Source organism: Lotus japonicus, chromosome 2 (assembly GCF_012489685.1).
Source record: "Lotus japonicus ecotype B-129 chromosome 2, LjGifu_v1.2".
NCBI lineage: Eukaryota > Viridiplantae > Streptophyta > Magnoliopsida > Fabales > Fabaceae > Lotus > Lotus japonicus.
Genome location: NC_080042.1, coordinates 92160304 through 92172310, shown reverse-complemented (window position 1 = coordinate 92172310; position 12007 = coordinate 92160304). Strand labels below are relative to the sequence as shown.

General features: G+C 33.7%; 1 protein-coding gene across 1 annotated transcript; it reads left to right on the top strand.

The window, feature by feature from the left end:
• Positions 1-10613: 10613 nt before the first annotated feature.
• LOC130735872 (zinc finger protein ZAT9-like) lies at positions 10614-11768 on the top strand. The gene has a single exon (XM_057587746.1). It carries the CDS (start codon positions 10715-10717, stop codon positions 11558-11560), a length of 846 nt encoding a protein of 281 aa, XP_057443729.1. The 5' UTR covers positions 10614-10714; the 3' UTR covers positions 11561-11768.
• The last annotated feature ends 239 nt before the right edge of the window (positions 11769-12007 follow it).

The window sequence follows — 12007 nt, the reverse complement described above, 5'->3', positions numbered from 1 at the left end:
AGATTTACAGTTCTCCGTTTTTCCTTATGTATTTCCTCAAATTATTACACAGTTGTAAGGTTGATGGAAGGAGTCATCGACGATGTAAGCCTCTATCCTTGATAAGATCATGTTCATTAGCAGAAAAAAATTTGGGCTTAGTTGTGCGTTGGATCGGGTGACTCATATTATCACTCCTAAATGTATATGATCTATTTGGGAGACTCACATTGACCCTCCTAGATGTAGACGATATATGAGCTAATTGGAAATCTATATATATTAGTAAAGCTCACTTGAGCTAAGTATTAAATACAAATACAAGAGAGTCTACATTAGTAAGAAATTGTGTTTTAATGAGAGTAGCAACAACTTTTGAAACTGAATAAAAATCAACCCACTACTGCAAACACACATTAAATATATTAAATAATATAATTATTGATTGACCGGGCAGTTTCTATGGATGGGCAAAATGTGTTTGCCTACATGTGTTAGAAGGCATAAACTGGATACTGACTAAAAAGGAAGATGAGAGATAAACTATAAATGAACAATGTGTTAAACGAAAAATTAATATCAAATTTTCAGTTTCACATTTCCTTGAAAACCCCACGAGCTTGCTTTCCACCAATTCATTTTCAGTTACACATTGCCTTGAAGACTCCACGAGCTTGCCTTCCACCTATTCATATTGAAATTTTTTCAGTTACACATTACCTTGAAGAAAGACCTATTCACCTTGCAGTTTTTCCCTGAAAACAAATTAAACTCATGACTATATATTCATTTTTCATATGAATTAGTCACTAACATTATGATGTAAAAGTAAAACCAAACTTAATAAAAATAAAGTTGAGACAATTGATTCAAGGGAGGACGAAACTGAGAAAATTAAAGTTTTAGGGCTCTTAGAATATTGCTCTCCACAATCAGTATTCTATTCATTACTGCATAACGCATCAACAACTCACCACTCAAGATATCACGCAACTGCTGTAGAGAATAGACTCAGAACAAACCATTTTCTAACAATTTCTATAACTGACAGCTTTTGTAACTGATTATATAGAAACTAAATAAAATCGTCAGTCTAAAAGTTATTCAGCCACCAACATTAAATAAATATATAAATAAAAATTCATTACATTAAACCATGCATTTATTGTGTATCTCTATATAAACAAATGACTCACACACTCAAGTTATAGATAACTTAGACTCCATCAGCCTGTGAGAAAAATGACAGCGGTCACTAGCTATTTTAAAGCTATTTTTTGTATTACTCATTGTTTCTTTCTTTGTGTCAGGAGAAAGATCATTAACGACAACAAAGAACTTACATTCCTCAGTGATCTATCCTCCATTGCAGATGACTAGAAAATAAATGTGTGAGTTTCTTGGATATATGACACTCTGAATATACATAGTAAAAAAGAATTAACTATCACTAATATGGTTCTAAATCTAATTAACAAGAAAGCTTCAATTTTTTATTGTCTTTTAACATTTTACTATCACTAAACTTACTTCTCTTGAATTTCTCTATAGGGACAGTCATTGTAAGGCTCAGTGCTTGATGTGGCTTCATCAGGTAAATAACTACTCTATAGTCTATCTTATGCTTTTCTATATGAACATCTCATAAAACAAAAATCAATCTACATACTATAAAAAGAGAAATTCCCTTTCTACACAAGGTTCCTCAAAATTTACTAACACAAATTAAACATATAAATCAGAAACCAAAAACATGTTAAGCTGAAACACTCACATTCACTCCCTCCTATTCTCCTAGCCCGATACCACCACAGAACGAGCCCAGATAGTATACTTATAATTATTGAATTAGAATCATAAAATACAGTTTGAAATACACACTTTTAAAATAGAAAAGTTAAAAAGAACTCCTTCACTTCAATTGCAAGTTCTACACTTAAGGTTTAAATTACAATTTTTTAGGGAAGATTTAAATGGTTGTTTTGATACTATTATTTGACTTAATGACAATAAGAACCAACAAACAAGATACAATTCAATCGTGGAAGAAAAGGTAAACAGAGAATAGCCCACAAAGAACAAAAGTCAGTGAGAAAAATACCTTCACAAATCAATGACATGGAGGTGAGGAGGAACCTTCAATTCAATCTCTATTATACGACCATGTTGTAAAGAGAATATGGTAACACCACTACTTTAGTATACAATTATCAACTTCACGAGCTTCGCCAGAAGTCCCGCGGCGGTGGTTGTTTGTCCTGTGCACAAGTTTGACAAAAAAACCAAATTGGGTGGGACTGAGGCAGTAGTGTGGGTCGCACGTCCAACAGAAGCTGTCGGAGGCATGGTCGGTGGTTTCGTGGTCGTAAGGGAAGGAGGAGGAGGAGAAGAGGAAAGGCTAGGTTTGGTGGCTAGGGTTTTTGTTTGGGCAGAAGATGAGGAGACCAAAAACGGGATCACTCTCTCTTTACTCCTTTTTTTTTAATTCAATGTGGACCTGTACAGCTTATTTTTTACTCCTATTTGTGTGGCTGCCCTTTTAAAAAGATATTTAGCCATACTATTAATTTATCACGGATTCATATTTTAAAATTCTTAATTTTGCAAATTTTTTCTTCTATTTATAAAACCAAAACGTAATTTAAAAATATTTACTTTTATTATTGATCATAAATATTTGAATTATTCTTACACAAAAATATTTGACAAATATTTAGCTTTTTTTATTAATGATCATTTAACTTAAAATCCATTTTTACAAACTAAATAATCACATCATATTAATATATATTAAATTTATTGAATATTTACAATCATCACAAAAAATTTGTACTCTAATCTTTCTTTATTTTTAAAAAAATTCCAGGGATTGTGTCACTACAGTAGAACAACTCATCATATTCGATTTCGAATACCATTAAAACTTTTTGAAGATAGTACGAGCTCAATCAAGTAAAATATTTAGCTTGCTCAATTAGTAATTTAAATAGATTTGATTATTTGGGATGAGGCACCTATGACTAAAAGGTTGGCATTTGAAACCCTCGATAGGACACTAAAAGCCATCAACCATTCTTGGAAGAGATTTCAGACAAATACTCTTAGTATTAACAAGTCTTATTTATGGGATTATTACGAGATCTTCATGTTATCTAAAAGTATGATTGGTGACACTTGATCATCTGCTCAGCTTAATTCATTGACATCTAAATTCAACAAATAGATATTGCAAATTGGTGAGGAAAAATATCAACAATTAGTAAAGTAAGAGAAGACATTGTTCATGAACAAAAACACCATGCCCTATTCTACTATTCTACTAAAGAATACATATGATTCACTTAAAGAAATTATTGAGAGAACATGTCCAAATTTACAAAACCATTATTGAGAGCAATATTCACTCCTTAGTGAAGATGTAGTTGAACATAGTTTATGTGGTGATTAAGAGTTAAGAGACATTTAGGTGCATGTGAAGAGATCAATAAAGTTCAAGGTAAATCACCTTAATTAGTTCTAGGTGGACCAGTATATCTAAACTAAGTGGTTAAAAAATTCATATTTTATCACTTATATTTTTTTTGGTAAATGGGAAGATATTTTATCACTTACATTAAAAAGATACCAAATATTTATAACTTAATCACAACTTTATTTTAGAAACTAGCTAGTTTGTAGCTCTCAATCTTTATTTTCCCATTCACCGATAAATCACTTATCCGTTTTTAACTAGTTTTGGTTTCTTGTAACAAAAAAAAAAACTAGTTTCTTTATCTCTTAAATATTAGAAATTAAAATAAGATATAAATTTTAGAAATATTTTGTTTATTTCAAGTTTTGATTATTTTATTCTATTGATTAATTATGATGACTTGATGAGAATTTAAAAATAGCTTCATTAAAATTGAGAATGATGATATATCATGAGTTAACTAGAATTGAAGATAATAAGGACTCCATCTGTCTCCATGTTATATACTCCCTCCGTTCCTAAATACTCCCTCCGGTCCTATTTATAAGCATGAAAGAGAAGAAAAATCTTGGTCCTTTTTATAAGAACCAAATGAAAGTTTGAGCTATATTAATTAATTTTTTCCAATGATGCCCTTATTAATTCTAACTTGTAAAATGTGTCTCATTAATTATTCTCTCTCTTTTCCACTTTCTAACACTAATAACAAAGGGTAATTTTGGAAGTTCATTTTAATTTAAGACAAATTTAATGCATTTTATCTAGTTTAACTACATTTCTTAAACTATGTGAATTTTTTTTTGTTGCTTATAAATAGGACCGGAGGGAGTAACTGACATGATTTCTATCTAAATTTTGTTTCTAATTATCTGCCACTTTACAAAGTTCAAGAGAGCATTAATTATACTCCCTCCGTTCCTAATTATAAGACCTAGTTTTAAAATTTTCTAGTTCATAAATATAAGACCTTTAACAATAATCTAGCAAAAAGTATTCTACTCTTCCATATATAACCCTTACATTAATGGTGTGTTTTCAATTCCAAAGTTTTAATTACCACTTACCATTTATTAGTGAGAGAAAATAACAAAGGGTAAATATGGAAGAATGTATGCATTTTTAAAAAACCAACACACTAATTAGACACATTTAATGTTTTCTTAATAAGCGCAATTTTTTGTATTAGGTCTTATAATTAGGAACGGAGGAAGTACTTTATCAATTGTACCCTTCATTTATTGGTTGTAGAAAAGTTGAATAGTTAGAATTAATATGAGAGTAAAAGGGTATAGTAGGAAGTTAGATTGTAATTTTAATAAAACAAGAACATTAATTGTTATTTAAACAAGAACATTAATTGTTATTTCTTAATACTTGTGCAACAACCTTAAAGTGTCAGTTATTTAGGAACGGAAGGAGTAGTGATCAGTGAATTTTTTTTCTTTAAAGATATAGTGATCAGTGATTAATGAGGCATTTTTCAAAAAGTCTTGCTTCCAAGAGGTCTCTTCTTTAAGTGTATTTTTGAGTAATTTTTGTTTGTGCTACTCTTTAATAATTGTTTTTCTTTTTCTTTGTATTGAGTTGAAGTATCTCTTGTACTTTATTTTAATATATCTCTTTGCCTATAAAAAAAAAGTGATTGATGATTGATGAACTATTTCTTCAAATAAAAATAAAAACTGAAGCCAATTTAAAACACTTTTCCCCGAGATTTGATTGTGAATTAAGTTTAAATTAAGTCGATGATATAAGAATGAAAGAAATAGAAAAAGTAAATGTTGAATATATACAAAAATTCAAACCAATAATCTAAAATACGTACAATTTGAATTGAATAGATTGAATTGCGATTTTAAATTAAAAATTAAACTGACTAGATGATAAAATAGTAAAATACAAGATTAAGCAAACTCTAAAGATGAGATAATTATTAGTTTTTGTTATGCCAAGCTCAAGAGATTTGGTTAAGTTACAAAGGGATTCTTATAGTTATTCCGCAGTCCACTACTTTATTCCGCAGATGGCAAGGCCTAACGGTGGCTGCTACCCCCGGGCGTCAAAGTCTATCCAGATGGAGTTCCTCCACCACCACAAACTCATTTGAACTTTACTGTGCCAAAATGTTGCGAATCTTGGGCTAAATTTTTGGTCCTGTTTATCCTCATCATCTTATTCATCGCTTATTTATCCGTATCTGATTACGGTATATACAAATATATTACTACTCCAGAAGCCCCCAAATTCCAAATTGACTCAGCTATCTTCACCTCACTCGACAACGTCACTGGCCCCAACCTCACCGCCAAATTGAATATCACTTTCATCTTCACAAACCCTAACAAGAATTACAACATCTTTTATGACACTATTATTGTCACTCTTGATTACGGTGGTGGTTGTGAACGTGAACATAACAAGTTCTCCCCTCTTAATTTTTGCAATATCCTCGCCACCACCCACTTCCCAGCTTTCTTGCAACTTAACAACACCAACAATACACTTCCATTCCAATTAAATGTGGCTGACCAGATTGTGGGTGACACCATTGTTGCTGACCGGGCTCGGGGATCAGTAGAATTTGGGCTCAAGTTGATTGCTCGATTCAGCCTCAAAGATTATGATCCTAACACCGTTGAGTTTTACTGCAAACGACTGAGCTTTGTGTTCAATTCCAACAATACTACTTTTGTTTCTGAAAGGTGTTTGTCTGATCGACCTGACTTAGTTTATTTGTCTCAATAACTCAGTCAATGAATTTACATCTATATTATTTTTTCGGTCTATTTTAATATCAATTTTTCATTCAACATGAACCTTGAGAGTGGTGTGCTGGTTTTAATATTTTTGAAGTACAATTGTTATTACTTATTAGCAAGATTGTTATATGTGTTATGAATTGTTACTAATGTTAATCGAATTATTTAGTGCATAGGCCATTCTATACATGGAGGGTCGTTTTCCACCAAATCGTGGTCCTTCATCGATCATTCACCTATTCTTCGCTTCGCATGCAATATATATATATAGCCGCCTCATCATGTGTCTCATAACATACTTGACTTAGGTCTTTTCTTCTATAATGTTGTGGCGTGTGTATGTATGTGGACTTAGGTAATTGATCGATAATCGCAATATTGTCTCGAATAATATAATGGATTAAAATATATAGTTTCTTTTTCTTCTTAAATATTGTTATGAATAAAGTGTAAATAAGTAAATAAAAAGGAGAAGAAACAATGAGAGATAGAGAAAAATCAATTACCTACCCACCACGTTCAATTCAATTACCTTCTTCGATTCAATTTTTTTATTACTAAAATCAATTAGTACAAACACGTTCGTTTGCCTACCCACCATCCCTGTGACATAGTTACATACGACGGCCAAATACCTGTCAGAATCAGTTATGGACTTTGTTTGCAACGAACATTATGAGGAGATCCATCCTCTAATTGTTTGATACAACAGTAATAATTAAGTTTAAATTACAATCTGGTTAAATTTATTCAAATATTCCGTTATTGTATTCTGATCTCCATAATTTACTTTTCACTTCTTTAAGATGATATTGTTTCTCAAGAATTATCCATTGCAAAAGAAAACAAAAACCAGATTAAATTTGAAAATTAACACCGATCTTTCTTCTAAACACGCCAATAATGTCATGCTAGTACTACCGTAACTGATCAATTTTTATATTCTCTTTTTCACCACACACACACAGTAAGTGTTTCTTTTGGTACTTTCAGAATTCAGATGCTCAGAAAACATGTATTAATAAATGGAAAAAAGTTATTCCATCAAAGCTCAGGGCGAGGTCAGGGCAAGGTTTGCACTTTGCATGTTACTCAATGCTCTTTTCCGGGTGCGTTTAATGTGCACCAGCCAATTAGGTGGTGTACCTATACACCACAAAAGTAAACCACATGATATAATATTAAAAAAATTATATGGTAGAGATTGAAGATAGATATGTGGTTTAAATTACTTTCATACCCTTATAATAATAAAATGAAAAAATATTTGTGAAGCAGAAAAACTTCATCGGTGCTGCTGCAGAGGAGGTGAGCGGCGGCGGCGACTAAAGCAGTGGTGGGTGGTACGTTTTCATGACTTCTCCGTTTCTCCCCCATAGATTTCGCTTTCCACAGGTTTTCTTCCACCGTCCTTTTCCTTTTCCGCCAGCGTCTTCAGTCTAGTCACCGGATTCATCAATTGCAGGTTTTCCACCCCTACCGCACATAGCGCAATCCACCATTCAAATTTGTCCTCAATCAGTTTAAGAAAATGATTCAGGTGGAAGAACCCAGATCTGTGGTGCTATGAATGTTGGGTTTTAGAATTAATTGTATCATAATATACCTTCCAAGTTGATTTTGAATCCTCTGTTTTTACTGACCTGAGCATTTCATGTAATAATCCTAGAGGCAATATCATCATGCAGAAATCAAATAGTTTATCCCATGAAGATAAAGTTGGCAAAATCAACATGTTTTAAACAAATGAGGAAGTGCTTGCTAGTGCAGATATATTGATCATGAGGAAGCTTGCTAGTGCAGATATTTTGATGGAACGAAAGAAAGCAAGTTACGAAGCAAATGAGGAATTCGATGAATCGATAGTGATAAAGGAAGGCCTGGGAAGAGAAGAGAGGGCTTACGATCACGGGTAATTTGCTTGAAATATTTGTAGTCGGTGATGAAGGTATGAAAAACGGTAGAAAGGGGGGGTTTGAATAACGTTTTCAGTACAAAACTACCACCTTAAAGATTTTGACAAATCTTTCGAGAACTTAAGTGCTAAAGATAAGAGATAGAAAAGCACACAAGGATTTTATCCTGGTTCACTTGATAAATCACTCAAGCTACTCCAGTCCACCCGTTAAGGTGATTTCTTCCTTCTTAGAATGAAGGCAATCCACTAATCAGGTAAGAGTTACAACTGCACTTGAAACCTACAAGTGACTAACAATTACACTGACTTAGCTCACACTAAGATTCACTCTCTTAGTCTTCTCTAGGATCCGATCAACCTTGATCTCCTAAAGGAACTAAACAAACTGTTTATCAAAGAAATGTTTACAAGAGATTTGCTTCTAAAAAGCTGATAGTAAACACAATGAATTTCAGATGAAAGAAAGCTTAGAATATTTTGAATATGTCTTGCGCGTGTATATATTTCTTCTTAGTTTCTTCTAGCCGCTTCTTTCAATCTTCAGCCTCTATATATACTCCAAGGATTAGGGTTGAGCGTTGCATGGGAAATGCTACCGTTGGAGGGCAGTTCTGGAAAATCCAGCTTCTGCTGTGGCTGAGAACGTTAGGTAGGTCGTCAGGAAGGTACACTTGCTTTTGTACTTGGATAGCGACTTGACCTTTTAACCTAGGAGACTTTTGATCAGGGGAATACTTCATATTGGAACTTGTGAAGCCGGTTGATCAGAGTCAGAGGGAAAGCACAGATCCTCTGACCATTGTATCTTCTGATTCTGAACTCAGAGGGAAGAACATGGCCTTCAGAGTTTCTTGCTTCTGGACTTCAGAGTTTCCACTATTCAGCTTCTGGATCTTCAGAGTCTTCTGCACCATCAGAACATCTGAACCTTCAGTGTTTCTTGGTTATCAGAACTTCTGGATCTTCAGAGCTTCTAGCGACTGAGTCCACATCAGAGTTTGTATGGCTTCAGAACTTCTGAAGCTTTTCCACTGTTCATACTGAACATGGTGAATGCGAAAGCGTTGCTTGGGTTACCCTTTATACACAGTGCTTCTGATTTGTGTGAGATTGAGTTGAGGTCAGAGCCTGTAAATAGCACACTCAGAAAAACACGTTAGAGTACCACAATTGTTCATATCAAAAGGTTAACTTGTAATCATCAAAACATAGAGTTGTACTACTAGATCAAAACTTGATCTTACAGGTGATATAGGAGGAAAAATCAGAATCTGACATAGACATACTCTACTAGGGTTGGAAGGTAGAAGACAGGGACAACTTGGTATTTTCCCACAGAAATTTGATGGTGTATGGATACACCTCCTAATTGACTGGTGCACATTAAACGCACCCCTCTTTTCCAATTCACTATTACACTTTTTTTATTTCACTTTTTACTTAATAAAACATATCTCTCCCCTGAACAAGATTATATTTCTAACACGTTACTCATGGAATAAGTGAATAACACATTTGGGCAGCAAACAATTGTCTGAGTTAATTTATCATTAGATAAATTTAATTTTTTATTAAAAGAATTAAGAGCAACAATAATCAAACTCTAATTCATGTTATGAACTAATTAGTAATTATCCAAAAAGCTTAAGTTTCTGTTTGATTTTGCATCCAATGACATTGGACACACATATTATACTAGAATCTAAATTAGTGAGTGGTCAAAAAATGAGTGTCCGGATACCATTAACGCATACTCAAACCAACACAAATAGCATCTCTAACATGTATCTTAAGGCTGATTCTCAAGATAATAAGGAGTTGTTTAAATTTGCGTCCCATTAGAAAGCTGGCGTGAAGGTTATTTTTTACTAATTTTAAAATCAGCTGTTGAGGAAGTAAGTAGTTCTTAGAATTAAAAATGATTATTTATCTCAGTCATCATTAGAAACAAGAAATATATGGGGTATTGTATGACCAAACTAAAAATAAAATAAAAAATCATCATTAAAACATCAGTTGCTTATGATTTGTTGATATCATAATCTTCAAAATTTTGTGTGTACTATTTTTGCCGCCAAGGTGAGAGCTCTATTAATGGATATATTTGAGTTAATTTGTAAGCGACAAATGTTTCGAAGATGTGATCCGACCCATGACGATGATTGGAGAAAAAACTTCCATCATTAAAAAAAAAAAAAACACTTAATTCACAGAATCACTCCTATTCTCTATCATTTACTATTTTACTCTCTCTCTTTTTGATAAGCTTATAAAAGATTTTTTTGATAAGCATCATTTACTCTCTTAATCACAGCAGCAAAACTAAATCTCTGTAGCATTTACCACTCTTAATTTTGGCACTGAGAATTTGACAACTGTATAACTTGTTTGTTTTGACATTTTGCCAACTCATATAACCATAACTTTTGGGTCGTGTGTCGTATTGGTGGAGGAATGCTTGTTACCTACTCCTCTTAAGTACCCCAAATTCCCCTTAACAAAACAAAACAAAACAAAACAAAACACAAGCATTTCTTTCTTTCCATTGTGCCTCTCTTTCTCTTCTCTTCTCTGGTTCCAACCCAAATGGAGAGGTACAAATGCAAGCTTTGCTCCAGAAAATTCATCAATGGCAAAGCACTAGGTGGTCACATGAAGGCTCACTTAGCCCCACTTCCCCTTCCTCCCAAGCCTCAACCACTCTCTAACCATAACCACACTGCATCCTTCTCATATTCACTTTCTTCTTCTGAAGAAGAAGAAGAGGCAGAGGAAAAGCCTCTGATTTATGGGTTGAGAGAAAACCCAAAAAAAAGTTTCAGACTTTCGGATCCTGAGTCTGTTGTGCAAGACAGAGAGAGCGAGACTGAGTCAAAGAACCCAACTCGGAGACGATCCAAACGAACACGAAAACCTCTTCAGAATCCTAAACTGATGAGCTTCATGGATTCACCAGAGCCTGTGAGCTCTGTTTCTGATACTTCCCCTGACGAAGATGTTGCCATGTGCCTCATGATGCTCTCCAGAGACAGTTGGAGAATCAGCAACAATGTTGATGTTAACGTTGTTGTTGTTGTCAAAGAAGAAGAAGAAATGAAATCAGAGGGGTTTCCTGAGATCAACTTCAGGAAGGTTCGTGGGAAGCACCAATGTGAAAACTGTGGGAAGAAGTTTCGATCTTCTGGAGCATTGGGGAGTCACAAAAGCATTTGTGTTGGTGATGATGAAGAAGTCAGTGATGATAAAATCTTCCAATGCCCATTTTGTGAGAAGGTTTTTGGGTCTGGTCAAGCACTTGGTGGACACAAGAGATCTCACCTTTACCCATCTTCATCTTCAACTGCTAGTGGGTTCAAACAGAGCTTCTTCGATCTCAACTTGCCAGCTTCACCAGAAGAAGATGATGACCTCAGTGTTGTTTCTGATGCCTGATGATTTGGCTTCATTCATTTAGCTTCATTGATCTGGTTAATGATGATTATTAGTTGTTTTCTTCAATTGGGTAAAGTTACATTATTTGTAATTTTTTCCTTCTTTAAAAGTAGTTAAGAGCAGTTCATTATGGTTAGTGTTAGATCAAATGCTTTTGATGATGGTACAATTATAGTTTATGATTAATGTTTTCACCAACTGCTTTAGAGTTTCATGCTAAATTGACAGCTATTAGATGATTTTTCTTCATTGTACTCAACTTCTAGCATCTTTTGTATCCCTTATAGTTTCTCAGAGTCAATTTCTTCACTAAAAGCTAATTACATAATTTCCTCTCCAAATTGATTTTGGGGATTTGTACTTAGTATAGATAGTGATGCTAGAAGCCTTCACCACTATCAACAACCTCTATCACACCTGAGCTGGTTGATATAAGTGTTTCTTAGA

Excerpts from the sequence above, each read along its gene's own strand:
- LOC130735872 (XM_057587746.1), top strand. The coding sequence starts at position 10,715 with ATGGAGAGGTACAAATGCAAGCTTTGCTCCAGAAAATTCATCAATGGC.